General features: G+C 40.4%; 1 protein-coding gene across 1 annotated transcript; it reads left to right on the top strand.

The window, feature by feature from the left end:
• Positions 1–182: 182 nt before the first annotated feature.
• Positions 183–18162, top strand: LOC135233072 (tenascin-X-like). The gene is made up of 39 exons (XM_064296662.1): positions 183–297; positions 673–826; positions 1142–1257; positions 1628–1781; positions 2097–2212; positions 2589–2742; positions 3059–3174; positions 3558–3711; positions 4189–4304; positions 4494–4647; positions 4963–5078; positions 5453–5606; positions 5923–6038; positions 6409–6562; positions 7083–7198; positions 7329–7482; positions 8003–8118; positions 8240–8393; positions 9754–9869; positions 10059–10212; positions 10609–10724; positions 10861–11014; positions 11183–11298; positions 11452–11605; positions 11868–11983; positions 12487–12640; positions 12894–13009; positions 13126–13279; positions 13448–13563; positions 13722–13875; positions 14191–14306; positions 14677–14830; positions 15142–15257; positions 15633–15786; positions 16103–16218; positions 16602–16755; positions 17234–17349; positions 17536–17689; positions 18005–18162. Exons 2-39 carry the CDS (start codon positions 793–795, stop codon positions 18160–18162), a joined length of 5052 nt encoding a protein of 1683 aa, XP_064152732.1. The 5' UTR covers positions 183–297; positions 673–792.

Below are 18162 nucleotides of genomic sequence, written 5' to 3'. Positions count from 1 at the left end.
TAGTACCATGAAGCCCTTGGACACGAACATTGCATTTAAACTTCTCCCTTTACCTGCAACTCTATTTTTGCATGATTTCAATTAATTGTGTTTATGTAAAATGTCTATAACCGAAAAACAAAATGATGGTTATGTTTATTTAGCTGAGATAAGTTGTATAATCCCCATTTTCTCCACACAGCTCCCTCAGGCTCTGTCCATCTTAGGAGCAGAGATATAACAGACTCGTCTGTCACTCTTTTCTGGACCCAGCCCTCTGTCCAGTACAGCACCTACCACATCACTTTCACAAGCCTGGTATAATGCCTTTGTATGCTCTGCATCATTGCAAGATTTTAAAGAATTGTACACCCTTTAATGTACTTGTTCAGTTGAACAGAACTCATGTATTCCAATGACTGTCCAGAGCGTACCAGCATATTCATCATCGCAATTTAAAACTGTCCCATAATAACATAGTCAACAGACAGCACGAACTGGAATCTGTTGATGTACAGTAGGATCTTTTGCTTTTACACAACAAACAAATTCACACTCAGTACTATTTGTATCCTCTGACTAAAACAGCTTTGTATTAGAATGTCAGTTTTGTCGAATTCAACATTGCAGTTAGGACAGATTTTCATTTAGAACGTGACTTTCAATCTGTTCATCTTTTTCTGGGATGGACAGAGAGATGGAGGTGGAACAATTCAAGCCAATGTAGGAGGAAGGGCCCTCAGCTTCACTCAGACTGGACTGGCTGCAGGTCAGAAGTACAAGGTGTCAATCAGAGGAGAGAGAGATGGGAAGATGGGACCAGAGAGCACCACTGAGTTCACGACTGGTGAGTTTGTGCAAAAAGTGGGGTCATGCTTTTGGTAGCAATTTCAGTGTTGTTGCTTACTCATGAAGCCTCCTGGATAGATTTTGTGCAGATTTATTGGCCTTAACTAGGTCATCATGTTTAACTTTGACCAATAGTACCATGAAGCCCTTGGACACGAACATTGCATTTAAACTTCTCCCTTTACCTGCAACTCTATTTTTGCATGATTTCAATTAATTGTGTTTATGTAAAATGTCTATAACCGAAAAACAAAATGATGGTTATGTTTATTTAGCTGAGATAAGTTGTATAATCCCCATTTTCTCCACACAGCTCCCTCAGGCTCTGTCCATCTTAGGAGCAGAGATATAACGGACTCGTCTGTCACTCTTTTCTGGACCCAGCCCTCTGTCCAGTACAGCACCTACCACATCACTTTCACAAGCCTGGTATAATGCCTTTGTATGCTCTGCATCATTACAAGATTTTAAAGAATTCCACACCCTTTAATGTACTTGTTCAGTTGAACAGAACTCATGTATTCCAATGACTGTTCAGAGCGTACCAGCATATTCATCATCGCAATATAAAACTATCCCATACTTAAATAATCAAAAGACAGCACAAAATGGAATCTGTTGAAGTACAGTAGGTTCTTTTGCTTTTATACAACCTATGTATTCATGGTCCACATGTATCCCCTTGAGTCAAACAGCTTTTTTTAGAATGTCAAGTTAGTCTAATTCAACATTGTGGTCAGGACAGATTTTCATTTAGAATGTGACTTTCCATCTGTTCATCTTTTTCTTGGGTGGACAGAGAGATGGAGGTGGAACAATTCAAGCCAATGTAGGAGGAAGGGCCCTCAGCTTCACTCAGACTGGACTGGCTGCAGGTCAGAAGTACAAGGTGTCAATCAGAGGAGAGAGAGATGGGAAGATGGGACCAGAGAGCACCACTGAGTTCACGACTGGTGAGTTTGTGCAAAAAGTGGGGTCATGGTTTTGGTAGCAATTTCAGTGTTGTTGCTTACTCATGAAGCCTTCTGGATAGATTATGTGCAGATATTTGGCCATAAGTTGGTCATCATGTTTAGCTTTGACCAATGGTACCGTGAAAACCATGGACATGTATATTGCATTTAAATTGCTCCCTGTACCGCCAACTCTATATTTGCTTGATTTCAATTAAATATGTTTATGTAAAATGTCTATAACGGAACATACAAAATGATGTATATTTTTTTTTACCTGAGATAAGTTGTATAATCCCCATTTTCTCCACACAGCTCCCTCAGGCTCTGTCCATCTTAGGAGCAGAGATATAACAGACTCGTCTGTCACTCTTTTCTGGACCCAGCCCTCTGTCCAGTACAGCACCTACCACATCACTTTCACAAGCCTGGTATAATGTTTTTGTATGATCTGCATCATTGCAAGATTTTATAGAATTCCACACCGTTTAATATACTTGTTCAGTTGAACAGCACTCATGTATTCCAATGACTGTTCAGAGCATACCAGCATATTCATCATCGCAATATAAAACTATCCCAGACTTAAATAATCAACAGACAGCACAAAATGGAATCTGTTGATGTACAGTGGTTTTTATTGTTTATACACAACCAATGTATTCACGCTCTGTATTATATGTATCCCCTTGAGTAAAACAGATTTTTTTTAGACTGTCAGGTTAGTTTAATTCAACATTGTGGTCAGGACAGATTTTAATTTAGAATGTGACTTTCAATCTGTTTATCTTTTTCTTGGGTGGACAGAGAGATGGAGGTGTAACAGTTCAAGCCAATGTAGGAGGAAGGGCCCTCAGCTTCACTCAGACTGGACTAGCTGCTGGTCAGAAGTACAAGGTGTCAATCAGAGGAGAGACAGATGGGAAGATGGGACCAGAGAGCACCACTGAGTTCATGACTGGTTAGTTTGTGCAAAAAGTGGGGTCATGGGTTTGATGACAATTTCAATGTTGTTGCTTACTCATGAAGCCTTCTGGCTAGATTTTGTGCAGATATATTGGCCTTAACTTGGTCTTCATGTTCAGCTTTGACCAATAGTACCATGAAGCCCTTGGACACGAACATTGCATTTAAACTTCTCCCTTTACCTGCAACTCTATTTTTGCATGATTTCAACTGAATGTGTTTATGTAAAATGTCTATACCCGAAAAATCTAAATGATAGTTATGTTTATTTAGCTGAGACAAGTTGTATAATCCCAATTTTCTCCACACAGCTCCCTCAGGCTCTGTCCATCTTAGGAGCAGAGATATAACAGACTCGTCTGTCACTCTTTTCTGGACCCAGCCCTCTGTCCAGTTCAGCACCTACCACATCAATTTCACAAACCTGGTAAAATGCCTTTGTATACTTTGCAATGTCTGCATCACTGCAAGACTTTAACAAACTGAACACCCTTTAATATACTTGTTCAGATGAACAGATCTCATGTATTCCAATGACTGTTCAGAGCGTACCAGCATATTCATCATCGCAATATAAAACTATCCCATACTTAATTAGCCAACAGACAGTACAAGGTGGAATCTGTTGCTGTACAGTAGGTTCTTTTTCTTTTCCACAACCACTGTATTCACAGTCAGTACCATATATATCCCCTGAGTAAAACAGCTTTTTTTCGAATGCTACTTTATTCCAATTTAACTTTGCAGTAAGGATAGGTTTTCATTTAGAATGTGACTTTCAATCTGTTAATTTTTTGGGGGGTTGGACAGAGAGATGGAGGTGGAACAATCCAAGCCAATGTAGGAGGAAGGGCCCTGAGCTTCACTCAGACCGGACTGGCTGCAGGTCAGAAGTACAAGGTGTCAATCAGAGGAGAGAGAGATGGGAAGATGGGACCAGAGAGCACCACTGAGTTCACTACTGGTGAGTCTGATGAGAAACTGGGTTGATGTGTCTGGTAGTTATTTCAGCTTAGTTACATCCACAGTGTTTTTGCTTGATGGACTCTTTACTGGTTTTTTTTAGCATATGTTGGCAGTCTGTGCAGTCATGTACCAACATTAGAGATTTTATGACACCTGTGATGGTAATTTGTGTTTTATCCTTGTTTTATCTCATGAAATGCCTGTTACTGCACACACTATAGACAAGCTTGTCACACTCAAGTCCTGGTGGGTCATACCATTTTCTGGTTTCCTTTCAATTAGCTGCCAATTTTGGCCTTGATGACAAGGTGTGCACATTATTTAGCCAATAAACATTAAATTAAGCAGTGCTGCTGAAACACACAGAGAACCTGCACTGGGGCCTCCCAGGACTGAATCCTCAAACCCTTGGTAGAGACTGTGGTCAGTCATTGTTAGCCCACATAAAATGCTAATCTCTTTTTTTTTCAACCAGCTCCCTCTGTCTCTGTCCTTCTTCGGAGCAGAGATATCACAGACTCTTCTGTCACTCTTTTCTGGACCCAGCCTTCTGTCCAGTACAGCACCTACCACATCACCTTTAAAAGCCAGGTAAAGGCTCTTTCCCCTCAGTGTCACTGTGTGAGCTAAACCTCTGTGATCGTGCTGTTTTACCAAAGTTCGCATGACCTGTGATTGGAAGGATTTGCTTTCCGAATTGAAACCGTAGCCTTTTTTTTTTTTTTTTTGGGCAGGGAAGTTGAACATAATCTCTTCTTTGTTGTTTACTCACATACACAGCGAAATGGAGATGAAACTAGAACAGCAACAGTAGGGGGAAGGCTCACCAGCTTCACTCCGACTGGACTGGCTGCAGGTCAGCAGTACAAGGTGTCAATCAGAGGAGAGAGAGATGGGAAGATGGGACCAGAGAGCACCACTGAGTTCACTACTGGTGAGTCTGTGAAAATAGTGAGGTCATGGGTTTGATAGCAATTTCATTATTGCTGCTTACTCATGAAGCCTTCTGGATAGATTTTGTGCAGATTTTTGGCCATAACTTGGTCATCATGTTTAACTTTGACTAATAGTACCATGAAACCCATGAACATGTATATTGCATTTAAATTGCTCCCTGTACCTCCAACTCTATATTTGCGTGATTTCAATTAAATATGTTCATGTAAAATGTCTATAACGGAACATGCAAAATGATGGTTATATTTATTTAGCTGAGATAAGTTGTATAATCCCCATTTTCTCCACACAGCTCCCTCGGGCTCTGTCCATCTTAGGAGCAGAGATATAACAAACTCGTCTGTCACTCTTTTCTGGACCCAGCCCTCTGTCCATTACAGCACCTACCACATCACTTTCACAAGCCTGGTAAAATGCCTTTGTATACTCTGCATTACTGCAAGGTTTTAAAGAATTGCGCACCCTTTAATATACTTGTGCAGGTGAACAGAACTCATGTATTCCAATAACTGTTCAGAGCATACCAGCATATTAATCATCGCAATATAAAACTATCCCAGACTTAAATAGCCAACAGAGAGTACACGGTGGATTCAGTTGATGTACAGTAGGTTATATTGCTTTTACACAACCAATATATTAATTGTCAGTATCATATGTATCCCCTGAGTAAAACAATTTTTTTTAGAATGTCAGCTTAGTCTAATTCAACATTGCGATCAGGACAGATTTACATTTAGAATGTGACTTTCAATCTGTTTATCTTTTTCTGGGGTGGACAGAGAGATGGAGGTGGAACAATTCAAGCCAATATAGTAGGAAGGGCCCTCAGCTTCACTCAGACTGGACTGGCTGCAGATCAGAAGTACAAGGTGTCAATCAGAGGAGAGAGAGATGGGAAGATGGGACCAGAGAGCACCACTGAGTTCACGACTGGTGAGTCTGTGCAAAATGCGGGGGCATGGGTTTGGTAGCAATTTCAGTGTTGTTGCTTACTCATGAAGCCTTCTGGATAGATTTTGTGCAGATTTATTGGCCAGAACCTCGTCATCATGTTTAACTTTGGCCAATAGTACCTTGAAACCTTTGGACATGTACATTGCATTTAAACTTCTCCCTTTACGTCCAACCCTATTTTTGCATGATTTCAATTAAATGTGTTTCGGTAAAATGTCTATAACCAAAAAAACTAAATGATGGTGATGATTATTTTGCTGAGATAAGTCATATAATTCCCATTGTCTCCATTCAGCTCTTTCAGGGCCTGTTCATCTTAGGAGCAAAGATATAACAAACTCGTCTGTCACCCTATTCTGGACCCAGCCCTCTGTCCAGTACAGCACTTATGACATCACTTTCACAAGCCTGGTAAAATGCCTTTGTATATTATGCATCATTTTGAGATTTTAAAGAATTGCACACCCTTTAAAATACTTGTTCAGTTGTACAGAACTCATTTATTCCAATGACTGTTCAGTTTAGCTCTCTACTCATCATCACAATTTAAAACTGTCGCAAACTTTAATTGGCAACAGATGGTACAAGGTGGAATCTGTTGATGTACAGTAGATTCTTTTGCGTTTACATAACCAATGTATTCACAGTAGGTACCATATGTATCCCCTGAGTAAAATGATTTTTTTTGGAATGTCAGTTTTGTCCAATTTAACATTGCAGTCATGACAGGTTTTAATTTAGAATGTGACTTTCAATCTGTTTATCTTTTTTGGTTGGACAGAGAGATGGAGGTGGAACAATTCAAGCCAATGTTGGAGGAAGGCTCTCCAGCTTCACTCAGACTGGATTGGCTGCTGGTCAGAAGTACAAGGTGTCAATCAGAGGAGAGAGAGATGGGAAGATGGGACCAGAGAGCACCACTGAGTTCACGACTGGTGAGTTAGTCAAAATACTGGTTTTATGGCTCTCATGGCCATTTTGGGTTTTTCCACAACCGAGATCCCTTTGAACTGTGATATTCCATGCAGGAGCACAAACCTGGTGCATTTCAAGGTCCAATTCTACACTGATATCAAATACACCTGTTTTTCCCAGTGCTGCCAAGGCATGGCCCATCTTGCCAGGTCATACAGATTTCCTGGGGTGTTGTATGTTGTTGTGTTAACTATTGGAAAAGATGTGACTAAATCAGGCGAACCGGCCTATCCTTGTTATCATCCAATATTTTTTAACGTTTCTTATAAATAGATTCATTGCCAAAATTTTTGCATTGCTTGGTAATATTTTTAACCAAAGTCCTATAGCACAGTGTACAGCATGATACCACTGGGCTTGTGCATTGTTCTTAAACTTTTCTATCTCTCAATCTGTCATACCTGTGGCTTCATACATTTCCATGTGTTCATGTGTTTTTAGCCTACATAAAATGTGTAATTGCCAATTTTCTCAATGCAGCTCCCTCTGGCTCTGTCAACCTTCGGAGCAGAGACATAACAGACTCTTCTGTATATCTTTTCTGGACTCAGCCTTCTGTCCAGTACAGCACCTACCACATCACTTTCAAAAGCCAGGTAAAACCTTTTTAAAATGAATCTCTCTTATAGGAATTATTTACTTCCATAATAAATTTCCAAATTTATTTTATTTTTTGCCAGGAAAGAGGTTCATTAACCTTTTTGTTGTCTTTTCCTGTTTTCATAGAGAGAGGAAGATAAAATGATTCAAGTCAAAATAGGAGGAAGGCTCACCAGCTTCACTCAGACTGGATTGGCTGCTGGTCAGAAGTACAAGGTGTCAATCAGAGGAGAGAGAGATGGGAAGATGGGACCAGAGAGCACCACTGAGTTCACGACTGGTGAGTTAGTCAAAATACTGGTTTTATGGCTCTCATGGCCATTTTGGGTTTTTCCACAACAGAGATCCATTTGAACTGTGATATTCCATGCAGGAGCACAAACCTGGTGCATTTCAAGGTCCAATTCTACACTGATATCAAATACACCTGTTTTTCCCAGTGCTGCCAAGGCATGGCCCATCTTGCCAGGTCATACAGATTTCCTGGGGTGTTGTATGTTGTTGTGTTAACTATTGGAAAAGATGTGACTAAATCAGGCGTACAGGCCTATTCTTGTTATCATCCAATATTTTTTAACGCTTCTTAAAAATAGATTCATTGCCAAAATTTTTGCATAGCTTGGTAATATTTTTAACCAAAGTCCTATAGCACAGTGTACAGCATGATACCACTGGGCTTGTGCATTGTTCTTAAACTTTTCTATCTCTCAATCTGTCATACCTGTGGCTTCATACATTTCCATGTGTTCATGTGTTTTTAGCCTACATAAAATGTGTAATTGCCAATTTTCTCAATGCAGCTCCCTCTGGCTCTGTCAACCTTCGGAGCAGAGACATAACAGACTCTTCTGTATATCTTTTCTGGACTCAGCCTTCTGTCCAGTACAGCACCTACCACATCACTTTCAAAAGCCAGGTAAAAAATTAATCTCTCTTATAGGAATTATTTACTTTCATAATAAATTTCCAAATTTATTTTATTTTTTGCCAGGAAAGAGGTTCATTAACCATTTTGTTGTCTTTTCCTGTTTTCATAGAGAGAGGAAGATGAAATGATTCAAGTCAAAATAGGAGGGAGGCTCACCAGCTTCACTCAGACTGGATTGGCTGCTGGTCAGAAGTACAAGGTGTCAATCAGAGGAGAGAGAGATGGGAAGATGGGACCAGAGAGCACCACTGAGTTCACAACTGGTGAGTCTATGGAGAAACTGGGGTCATGGGCCTGGAAACTGGATTTGTGGGTCTTGTAGTCATTTTAACTTGATTACACCCACCGTGATCCTGCTTAGATTCCTTGCTATATTTATTTTATTTTTTGCATATTGTAGTAATATATGCGCAAGCAGACACTTATAACATGATGACACTGTACAATTAAGTTGTGTTCTATGTCCCTGTACCATTTGTAGTGAGGTTTGGTCAGGTTTAATCAGAATTGATTTCAACGACCAGTCCGAATTCTGTACATCTGTATAGCCCAACTTAATGAAATACCAGACACGATTATAGTTTGGAATTAAAGGATATATATATATATATAGTAAAATGGCCGAATCAGATGTTACATGTTTTATGCTATCCCATGGTTTGATGTCAGTGTAGACTGTATAACATGCGTTTTATATAGCCTACATCGAGATATACAAGAACGGTTTCAATACTTAACAACAATAAAATGGGTGACAAGTCAGGTTGTCAGCTGGTCCAAGGCTACTTCAGATGTGAGTGCACTTTTGAGAAAGTTATTTTTTGAAATCAGGGTCACGACAGGTTCCAGGCAAGATGACTTTGGGTGTGCACAAATCTTCCACTTGGGTTCGTCCACAAGGGAGATATGGGGGTTAAAGTATACTTGTTCCTGATGATAGCTGTCGGAGGAAAATAAACCAGCTTGGTTTATTTCGCGGACTGTAGCAGGCCCACTGCTTGTTGGTCAGACGAAGTGCTTCGGGGCGCACAGCGAAGTCTGGCGATTTGCTTTGTGGCATCTGGTCTGGTAGACAGGCGTCTTAACCCTTGCAGCCCAGTTGTTTTCAGTGAGTTTTAATGCCAAAAAGTCACTGACGAGACGAGATCCCACGTGTGATCAATGTAACGTGATTGGTGCATTATTTTGGGTGCACAAACATTTGATTGGGTTGTGGTATTGGAGCGGCCAATAAAACATGGATAAACAATCACTAATTACTGCTTTAATGTTTAACCATGTTAAAGCGGGCACCCCATTCTTCCTGAAAGGGAGTGTTCCTTACCCTAAGATGATACCTAATTCATTAAGTAGAGTATTTATTCCCCTGCAAATTGACCCCAAACATGAAAGTTGTTAGTTAATTTGAACATAATAGGAGGGTTAATAGTGAACTCAGCAGAGGGTCAGTCCTGTGGTCGGGAAGCCAGAGGCCACAAACGTTCCTGTGTATAGTTACATTGTTACACTCTCTTTGTATGCAAATATGTAAACATGAAATGCATATGACTGCACATGCTACGTACTGTGGCCAGCCTTTGTTAACTGACATAAAATATACAATCCCCATTTATTTCCCCCAAGCTCCGTATGGCTTCATCTATTTCCAGACCAGAGATACAACAGACTCATCTGTCACACTGTTCTGGACCCAGCCTTCTGTCCAGTACAGAACCTACCACATCACTTTCAAGAGCCAGGTAAAGCCCCCTCACCTTCACTGTCACTGAGTGAGTCAAGCTCATGAAATTGTGCTCTTGTAAAATTAAAGTCTGTTCACGTTACTGTTTCTGACAGTATTTACAATAGTTCTGCCAGTCTGCTTTCTGTTCTTATCTCAGTTAGGATGTGCACAAAGTTGTTCATGACTTCTTCCTTCTTAAATACAGAGAGAGGGAGAAAAAATTATTCAGGCCAAAATAGAAGGGAGGCTCACCAGCTTCACTCAGACTGGATTGGCTGCTGGTCAGAAGTACAAGGTGTCAATCAGAGGGGAGAGAGATGGGAAGATGGGACCAGAGAGCACCACTGAGTTTACAGCTGGTGAGTTTGTGAGGAAATTGGGTTTATGGGTCTCATCGCCATTTTTGCCTCATTGCATTAAGAGGGATATTACTCAAATAATTCTCTGCAAATCTGCAAAATGTTCTCCTTGTTTGGTCATCCCTTCTGTCAGGGACATGACCAGAGCTTTCCAGTCATACATATGGGTGCAAGGCATGATGAGGCACTGGCTATCAGACATATAGTCAGGGTAGTTTGGGTAGTCAGGGGGCCCTCTTGGCTGCTTATATGGGTGTGCCACACCCACATCACCCCTGCTAATTCAACTTCTGGTCAGGGGGGTTTAATGGACTAATAAGCATGACACCAAAGGGGTATATTAAATTTGAAACTTCCTCTTTTCGCCATCTTTATATAATTTTTTTCTCCACCCAGCACCATCTGGTTCTGTCCATCTTCGGAGCAGAGATTTAACAGACTCTTCTGTCACTCTTTCCTGGACCCAACCTTCTGTCCAGTACAGCAACTACCACGTCACTTTCAAAAGTCAGGTAAAGCCTATTTCAGATACATTTCTCTTCAAGGAATTATTTGCTTTCATAATCAATTTTTAAAAATCAAATCTTCTTTTATGCCAGTGAAGAAGCACATTAACCTTTTTGCTGTTGTGTTTTCCTGTTTGCACAGAGAGAGGGAGATAAAATGATAACAGCTAAAGTTAGCGGAAGAGCCCTCAGCTTCACTCAGACTGGATTGGCTGCTGGTCAGAAGTACAAGGTATCAATCAGAGGAGAGAGAGACGGGAAGATGGGACCAGAGAACAACATTGAGTTCACAACTGGTGAGCCTATACATTTACATTGTGTTTTCACTTTTATACGTCCCTCTACTTCTCTTAATACTGTACATATATGTAAACATGAAATGCCTGTAATTGCACAGGCTATAGGCTGTGGTCAGTCTTTTTTGACCTCCATAAAATGTACATTTCCTGTTCATCTCCACACAGCTCCCTCTGGCTCCATATATCTCCAGACAAGAGATGCAACAGACTCATCTGTCACTCTGTTCTGGACCCAACCTTCTGTCCAGTACAGCACCTACCACATCACTTTCAAAAGTCAGGTAAAGTCTCCACAGCTTCAATGTCCCTGAGTGATCCAAGCTTAAGATATTGTGCTTGTGTAAAAGATCAATTCTGGTTAATTTTTCTGACAAGATTTTTAATGTTATAATAGTTCTGTAAGTCCTTGCATCACCTATTTCTGTTAAACGCAGAGAGAGGGAGATAAAATGATTCAAGTCGAAATAGAAGGGAGGCTCACCAGCTTCACTCAAACTGGATTGGCTGCCAGTCAGAAGTACAAGGTGTCAATCAGAGGGGAGAGAGATGGGAAGATGGGACCAGAGAGCACCACTGAGTTCACAACTGGTGAGTCTATGGAGAAACTGGGGTCATGGGCCTGGAAGGCATTTTGGCTCTTTTGCTTCCACAGAGATCCTGCTGGACTGCTTCTGTGTTGATATTTAGCATTATATTTTCAATCAGACCAAAAACAGAGTTTGTACAGGATAATACACTGGGCATATGTGCATAAATGTCTTCACAACATTTCTGTAACTTCTTATATCAGTTAATAATGTGTTTTAGCCTAGTATATAAAATCCATGACCCACATATTTTTCCAACTCAGCTACCTCTGGCACTGTCCATCTCCGGAGCAGAGATATAACAGACTCTTCTGTCATACTATTCTGGACCCAACCTTCTGTCCTGTACAGCACCTACCACATCACTTTCAAAAGCCAGGTAAAGTCTCCACACACTTGGTGTCACTGGGATATCCAAACAATTTCATATGCTTGAATACAATTTTTATAGACCAACACTTACTGGAAGCTCAGTCAGTTGGTGGGTCATCATCTTGTGGCAGAACTGTGTCTCAGACCTTGCTACCACCTATATTTCAGGGCAAATGCATTGTGGTTTTCTGTCATTTTTCTATTTTATGATCTATGCCTTTTTTAGATATATATATATAACAGATATATAAATAACCAGAGACAGGAAATGCAGGAATCTGTGTTTTGTTTTATTTTAGCGCTATTCATTTTGTGTTCACCAATTTAGCTCGTCTGTGCAATTGTGGTCTTGCATAGTGGCTGTGAGTCCAGTTTTGCATTTAGAATGGCCCAATCAACTTATTTGTTTTTTATGTTTGTTTTTTTTTTTTTGTGTTTTGTTATGTTTTTGTATCTTTTTTTATCAGTGAAGAAGTACATACATTTTCAGTCTGTTTCTTTTATACACAGAAAGTGGGAGATAAAATACTAACAACAAAAGTTGGAGGGAGGCTCAACAGCTTCAGTCAGACTGGATTGGCTGCTGGTCAGAAGTATAAGGTATCAATCAGAGGAGAGAGAGATGGGAAGATGGGACCAGAGAGCACCACTGAGTTCACAACTGGTGAGTCTGTGATAACACTGGTGTCATGAGTCTGGCTGCTATTTTGGTTCTGTTGCTTTCCCACATATCCTGCTGGTCTGTGTCAGTATATATATATATATATATTGCAACTTTTTGTCTTATTTGTCATCAGATCCCCTGGGCTTATGTGCATATATGTGTGAACCAAACATTTCTGTAACATCTCATATCAGTCAATAATGGTTTTTATCTTTTTATATAAATGGCATTACCCTCATTTTTCTTCAACCAGCTCTCTCAGGCTCGGTCCATTTTAGGAGCAAAGATATAACAGACTCTTCTGTCACTCTTTTCTGGACCCAACCTTCTGTCCAGTACAGCACATACCACATCACTTTTAAAAGTCAGGTAAAGCCTATTTCAGATACATTTCTTTCAGAGGAATTATTTGCTTTCCTAATCTATTTTTTAAATCAATTTTGGCACTTCATCCTTTTTGTTGTTGTGTTTTCTTGTATGCACAGAGAGAGAGAGAGAAAATGATAACAGCTAAAGTTGGCGGAAGGGCCCTCAGCTTCACTCAGACTGGATTGGCTGCTGGTCAGAAGTATAAGGTATCAATCAGAGGAGAGAGAGATGGGAAGATGGGACCAGAGAGCAACATTGAGTTCACAACTGGTGAGCCTATTCATTTACATTGTGTTTTCACTTTTATACGTCCCTCTACTTCTCTTAATACTGTACATATATGTACACATGAAATGCCTGTAATTGCACAGGCTATAGGCTGTGGTCAGTCTTTTTTGACCTCCATAAAATGTACATTTCCTGTTCATCTCCACACAGCTCCCTCTGGCTCCATATATCTCCAGACAAGAGATGCAACAAACTCTTCTGTCACTCTGTTCTGGACCCAGCCTTCTGTCCAGTACAGCACCTACCACATCACTTTCAAAAGCCAGGTAAAGGCTCCACAGCTTCAATGTCCCTGAGTGATCCAAGCTTAAGATATTGTGCTTGTGTAAAATATAAGATCAATTCTGGTTAATTTTTCTGACAAGATTTTTAATGTTATAATAGTTCTGTAAGTCCTTGCATCACCTATTTCTGTTAAACGCAGAGAGAGGGAGATAAACTGATTCAAGCCGAAATAGAAGGGAGGCTCACCAGCTTCACTCAAACTGGATTGGCTGCCAGTCAGAAGTACAAGGTGTCAATCAGAGGGGAGAGAGATGGGAAGATGGGACCAGAGAGCAGCACTGAGTTCACGACTGGTGAGTTTGTGCAAAAAGTGGGGTCATGCTTTTGGTAGCAATTTCAGTGTTGTTGCTTACTCATGAAGCCTCCTGGATAGATTTTGTGCAGATTTATTGGCCTTAACTAGGTCATCATGTTTAACTTTGACCAATAGTACCATGAAGCCCTTGGACACGAACATTGCATTTAAACTTCTCCCTTTACCTGCAACTCTATTTTTGCATGATTTCAATTAATTGTGTTTATGTAAAATGTCTATAACCGAAAAACAAAATGATGGTTATGTTTATTTAGCTGAGATAAGTTGTATAATCCCCATTTTCTCCACACAGCTCCCTCAGGCTCTGTCCATCTTAGGAGCAGAGATATAACGGACTCGTCTGTCACTCTTTTCTGGACCCAGCCCTCTGTCCAGTACAGCACCTTCCACATCACTTTCACAAGCCTGGTATAATGCCTTTGTATGCTCTGCATCATTACAAGATTTTAAAGAATTCCACACCCTTTAATGTACTTGTTCAGTTGAACAGAACTCATGTATTCCAATGACTGTTCAGAGCGTACCAGCATATTCATCATCGCAATATAAAACTATCCCATACTTAAATAATCAAAAGACAGCACAAAATGGAATCTGTTGAAGTACAGTAGGTTCTTTTGCTTTTATACAACCTATGTATTCATGGTCCACATGTATCCCCTTGAGTCAAACAGCTTTTTTTAGAATGTCAAGTTAGTCTAATTCAACATTGTGGTCAGGACAGATTTTCATTTAGAATGTGACTTTCCATCTGTTCATCTTTTTCTTGGGTGGACAGAGAGATGGAGGTGGAACAATTCAAGCCAATGTAGGAGGAAGGGCCCTCAGCTTCACTCAGACTGGACTGGCTGCAGGTCAGAAGTACAAGGTGTCAATCAGAGGAGAGAGAGATGGGAAGATGGGACCAGAGAGCACCACTGAGTTCACGACTGGTGAGTTTGTGCAAAAAGTGGGGTCATGGTTTTGGTAGCAATTTCAGTGTTGTTGCTTACTCATGAAGCCTTCTGGATAGATTATGTGCAGATATTTGGCCATAAGTTGGTCATCATGTTTAGCTTTGACCAATGGTACCGTGAAAACCATGGACATGTATATTGCATTTAAATTGCTCCTGTACCGCCAACTCTATATTTGCTTGATTTCAATTAAATATGTTTATGTAAAATGTCTATAACGGAACATACAAAATGATGTATATTTTTTTTTACCTGAGATAAGTTGTATAATCCCGTTTTCTCCACAGCTCCCTCAGGCTCTGTCCATCTTAGGAGCAGAGATATAACAGACTCGTCTGTCACTCTTTTCTGGACCCAGCCCTCTGTCCAGTACAGCACCTACCACATCACTTTCACAAGCCTGGTATAATGTTTTTGTATGATCTGCATCATTGCAAGATTTTATAGAATTCACACCGTTTAATATACTTGTTCAGTTGAACAGCACTCATGTATTCCAATGACTGTTCAGAGCATACCAGCATATTCATCATCGCAATATAAAACTATCCCAGACTTAAATAATCAACAGACAGCACAAAATGGAATCTGTTGATGTACAGTGGTTTTTATTGCTTATACACAACCAATGTATTCATGGTCAGTATTATATGTATCCCCTTGAGTAAAACAGATTTTTTTTAGACTGTCAGGTTAGTTTAATTCAACATTGTGGTCAGGACAGATTTTAATTTAGAATGTGACTTTCAATCTGTTTATCTTTTTCTTGGGTGGACAGAGAGATGGAGGTGTAACAGTTCAAGCCAATGTAGGAGGAAGGGCCCTCAGCTTCACTCAGACTGGACTGGCTGCAGGTCAGAAGTACAAGGTGTCAATCAGAGGAGAGAGAGATGGGAAGATGGGACCAGAGAGCACCACTGAGTTCATGACTGGTTAGTTTGTGCAAAAAGTGGGGTCATGGGTTTGGTGACAATTTCAATGTTGTTGCTTACTCATGAAGCCTTCTGGCTAGATTTTGTGCAGATATATTGGCCTTAACTTGGTCATCATATTTAGCTTCGACCAATAGTACCATGAAGCCCTTGGACACGAACATTGCATTTAAACTTCTCCCTTTACCGGCAACTCTATTTTTGCATGATTTCAACTGAATGTGTTTATGTAAAAGGTCTATAACCGAAAAAATAAAATGATGGTTATGTTTATTTAGCTGAGACAAGTTGTATAATCCCCATTTTCTCCACACAGCTCCCTCAGGCTCTGTCCATCTTAGGAGCAGAGATATAACAGACTCGTCTGTCACTCTTTTCTGGACCCAGCCCTCTGTCCAGTTCAGCACCTACCACATCACTTTCACAAACCTGGTAAAATGCCTTTGTATACTTTGCAATGTCTGCATCACTGCAAGACTTTAACCAATTGCACACCCTTTAATATACTTGTTCAGATGAACAGATCTCATGTATTCCAATGACTGTTCAGAGCGTACCAGCTTATTCATCATCGCAATATAAAACTATCCCATACTTAATTAGCCAACAGACAGTACAAGGTGGAATCTGTTGCTGTACAGTAGGTTCTTTTTCTTTTCCACAACCATTGTATTCACAGTCAGTACCATATATATCCCCTCAGTAAAACAGCTTTTTTTCGAATGCTACTTTATTCCAATTTAACTTTGCAGTAAGGATAGGTTTTCATTTAGAATGTGACTTTCAATCTGTTAATTTTTTTGGGGGTTGTACAGAGAGATGGAGGTGGAACAATCCAAGCCAATGTAGGAGGAAGGGCCCTCAGCTTCACTCAGACCGGACTGGCTGCAGGTCAGAAGTACAAGGTGTCAATCAGAGGAGAGAGAGATGGGAAGATGGGACCAGAGAGCACCACTGAGTTCACTACTGGTGAGTCTGATGAGAAACTGGGTTTATGTGTCTGGTAGTTATTTCAACTTTGTTACATCCACAGTGTTTTTGCTTGATGGACTCTTTACTGGTTTTTTTTTAGCATATGTTGGCAGTCTGTGCAGTCATGTACCAACATTAGAGATTTTATGACACCTGTGATGGTAATTTGTGTTTTATCCTTGTTTTATCTCATGAAATGCCTGTTACTGCACACACTATAGACAAGCTTGTCACACTCAAGTCCTGGTGGGTCATACCATTTTCTGGTTTCCTTTCAATTAGCTGCCAATTTTGGCCTTGATGACAAGGTGTGCACATTATTTAGCCAATAAACATTAAATTAAGCAGTGCTGCTGAAACACACAGAGAACCTGCACTGGGGCCTCCCAGGACTGAATCCTCAAACCCTTGGTAGAGACTGTGGTCAGTCATTGTTAGCCCACATACAATGCTAATCTCTTTTTTTTTCAACCAGCTCCCTATGTCTCTGTCCTTCTTCGGAGCAGAGATATCACAGACTCTTCTGTCACTCTTTTCTGGACCCAGCCTTTTGTCCAGTACAGCACCTACCACATCACCTTTAAAAGCCAGGTAAAGGCTCTTTCCCTTCAGTGTTACTGTGTGTGCTAAACCTCTGTGATCGTGCTGTTTTACCAAAGTTCGCCTGACCTGTGATTGGACGGATTTGCTTTCAGAATTGAAACCATAGCCTTTTTTTTTTTTTTGGGCAGGGAAGTTGAACATAATCTCTTCTTTGTTGTTTACTCACATACACAGAGAAATGGAGATGAAACTAGAACAGCAACAGTAGGGGGAAGGCTCACCAGCTTCACTCCGACTGGACTGGCTGCAGGTCAGAAGTACAAGGTGTCAATCAGAGGAGAGAGAGATGGGAAGATGGGACCAGAGAGCACCACTGAGTTCACTACTGGTGAGTCTGTGAAAATAGTGAGGTCATGGGTTTGATAGCAATTTCATTATTGCTGCTTACTCATGAAGCCTTCTGGATAGATTTTGTGCAGATTTTTGACCATAACTTGGTCATCATGTTTAACTTTGACTAATAGTACCATGAAATCCATGAACATGTATATTGCATTTAAATTGCTCCCTGTACCTCCAACTCTATATTTGCGTGATTTCAATTAAATATGTTCATGTAAAATGTCTATAACGGAACATGCAAAATGATGGTTATATTTATTTAGCTGAGATAAGTTGTATAATCCCCATTTTCTCCACACAGCTCCCTCAGGCTCTGTCCATCTTAGGAGCAGAGATATAACAAACTCGTCTGTCACTCTTTTCTGGACCCAGCCCTCTGTCCATTACAGCACCTACCACATCACTTTCACAAGCCTGGTAAAATGCCTTTGTATACTCTGCATTACTGCAAGGTTTTAA

Source organism: Anguilla rostrata, chromosome 1 (assembly GCF_018555375.3).
Source record: "Anguilla rostrata isolate EN2019 chromosome 1, ASM1855537v3, whole genome shotgun sequence".
NCBI lineage: Eukaryota > Metazoa > Chordata > Actinopteri > Anguilliformes > Anguillidae > Anguilla > Anguilla rostrata.
The sequence above is the reverse complement of the archived record's forward strand: the minus strand, read 5'-3'. Positions and strand labels throughout refer to the sequence as shown.

Coding starts and splice junctions, on each gene's coding strand:
- LOC135233072 (XM_064296662.1), top strand. CDS start 793: ATGGGACCAGAGAGCACCACTGAGTTCACGACTG. Junction 5,607..5,922: donor CACCACTGAGTTCACGACTG/GTGAGTCTGTGC, acceptor GTCTCCATTCAG/CTCTTTCAGGGCCTGTTCAT. Junction 13,010..13,125: donor ACATCACTTTTAAAAGTCAG/GTAAAGCCTATT, acceptor TTGTATGCACAG/AGAGAGAGAGAGAAAATGAT.